The 1,614-nt window shown below is 55.9% G+C and overlaps 1 protein-coding gene across 1 annotated transcript in view; it reads left to right on the top strand.

The window, feature by feature from the left end:
• Nucleotides 1-4: 4 nt before the first annotated feature.
• Nucleotides 5-1,614, top strand: part of RING1 (ring finger protein 1) — a gene marked incomplete at its 5' end in the record, with an annotated part of 3,574 nt that continues 1,964 nt past the window's right edge. Inside the window, 2 exons of the mRNA XM_026050241.1 lie at nt 5-174; nt 1,525-1,605. Coding sequence (XP_025906026.1) covers nt 5-174; nt 1,525-1,605 — 251 coding nt within the window. The remainder of the gene's footprint in view (nt 175-1,524; nt 1,606-1,614) is intronic.

Below are 1,614 nucleotides of genomic sequence, written 5' to 3'. Positions count from 1 at the left end.
GCGCTCGCTGCGGCCCGACCCCAACTTCGACGCGCTCATCTCCAAGATCTACCCGAGCCGCGACGAGTACGAGGCCCACCAGGACCGCGTGCTGGCCAAGCTCAGCCGGCTGCACAACCAGCAGGCGCTCAGCAGCAGCATCGAGGAGGGCCTCAAGATGCAGGCCATGCACAGGTGGGGCTGCTCGGGGTCCYCTCCTTGTCACCTCCCCCTGAGGACAAGGCGACGGTGTTTGTTCTAGTTGGGTTGAGAGTTGAGGGATGAGATGAGTTGAGTGAGATGAGATGAGTTGAGTGAGATGAGGTGAGTGAGGTACCTCTTGAGGTTCTTCATGAGCTTGGTCACCAGCAAAACCAACAGGCCATGCACAGGTGGAGCTGCTCGGGGTCCCCTCCTTGTCACCTCCTCCTGAGGACAAGGCGACGGTGTTTGCTAGTTGGGTTGAGAGTTGAGGGATGAGATGAGTTGAGTGAAGTACCTGAGACGAGATGAGTGAGGTACCTTTTGAGGTTCCTCATGAGGTTCGTCACCAGCACAACCAACAGGCCGTGCACAAGGTGGGGTGCTTGAGGGTGTCCCCTCCTTGTCATCATGAGGACAACACGATGGCATTTGCTTGGAGACTTCTAGTTGGGTTGAAAGTTGAGGGATGAGATGAATGAGGTTCCTCATGAGGTTCCTCGTGAGCTTGGTCACCAGCACAACCAACAGGCCATGCAAGAAGGTGTCCCCTTCTTGTCACCCRGAGGACAAGGTGATGGCGTTTGCTTGGAAGGTTCTAGTTGGGTTGAGAGTTGGGTGAGGAGGAGCCTCATGAGGTTCCATCAAGACCATTGCAGGGTCCTGCTTGTGGTGAAGAACAACCCCAGGCACCAGAGCAGATGCCTGTACAACAACAGGCAACAACAGCCACCAACAACAGGGTTGACCTACATGCTCTGGGTGCCCCTGCTGGAGCAGATTGGGTGGACTAGATGATCTAGAGGTCCCTTCCAACCTCAACCATTCTGTGACCYGCTGGAAAGCAGCTCTGTGCGGCGGGATTTGGGAGTTCTGAGTGCCAAGAAGTTGACCATGAGCCAACAAGGTGCCCTGGTGACCAAGAAGGCCAATGGGATGACAAAGGGTGACAGGACAAGGTGTAATGGGTATAAACTGATCCTTTCCTCATAATCCGTTCCTCATGAAATAGATGTTTGAGTCTCTTCATCGTCTTTGTTGCTCTATGCTGGACTCTTTCTAGAAGGTCCACAGAATCGTCCRACTAGATGATAGGTCATCTCTAGATGATCCGGAGGTCCCTTCCACTCAGTGGCTCATCCCTAGATGATCTAGAGGTCTCATCCACTCAGGGTCTCATCTCTAGATGATCTAGAGGTCCCCTCCGTTTCATCTCTAGATGATCTCGAGGTCCCTTCCACTCAGTGTCTCATGCCTAGATGATGTCGAGGTCCCTCCCGCTCCGCGTCCCCTCCCTCAGCCGTGCTCCGCCGCGGTGCCGCTGCAGCGTGTGCTGTCGCGCAGGGCGCAGCGGGTGCGCAAGCTGCACGCCGAGTCGGACAACGCGACGTTCAGCGGCGCCGAGGACAACTGCGACAGCCGCTCGCACCTGAG

The sequence above is a fragment of the Nothoprocta perdicaria genome, unplaced genomic scaffold (assembly GCF_003342845.1).
Source record: "Nothoprocta perdicaria isolate Ctin4 unplaced genomic scaffold, notPer1 scaffold_663, whole genome shotgun sequence".
NCBI lineage: Eukaryota > Metazoa > Chordata > Aves > Tinamiformes > Tinamidae > Nothoprocta > Nothoprocta perdicaria.
The sequence above is the reverse complement of the archived record's forward strand: the minus strand, read 5'-3'. Positions and strand labels throughout refer to the sequence as shown.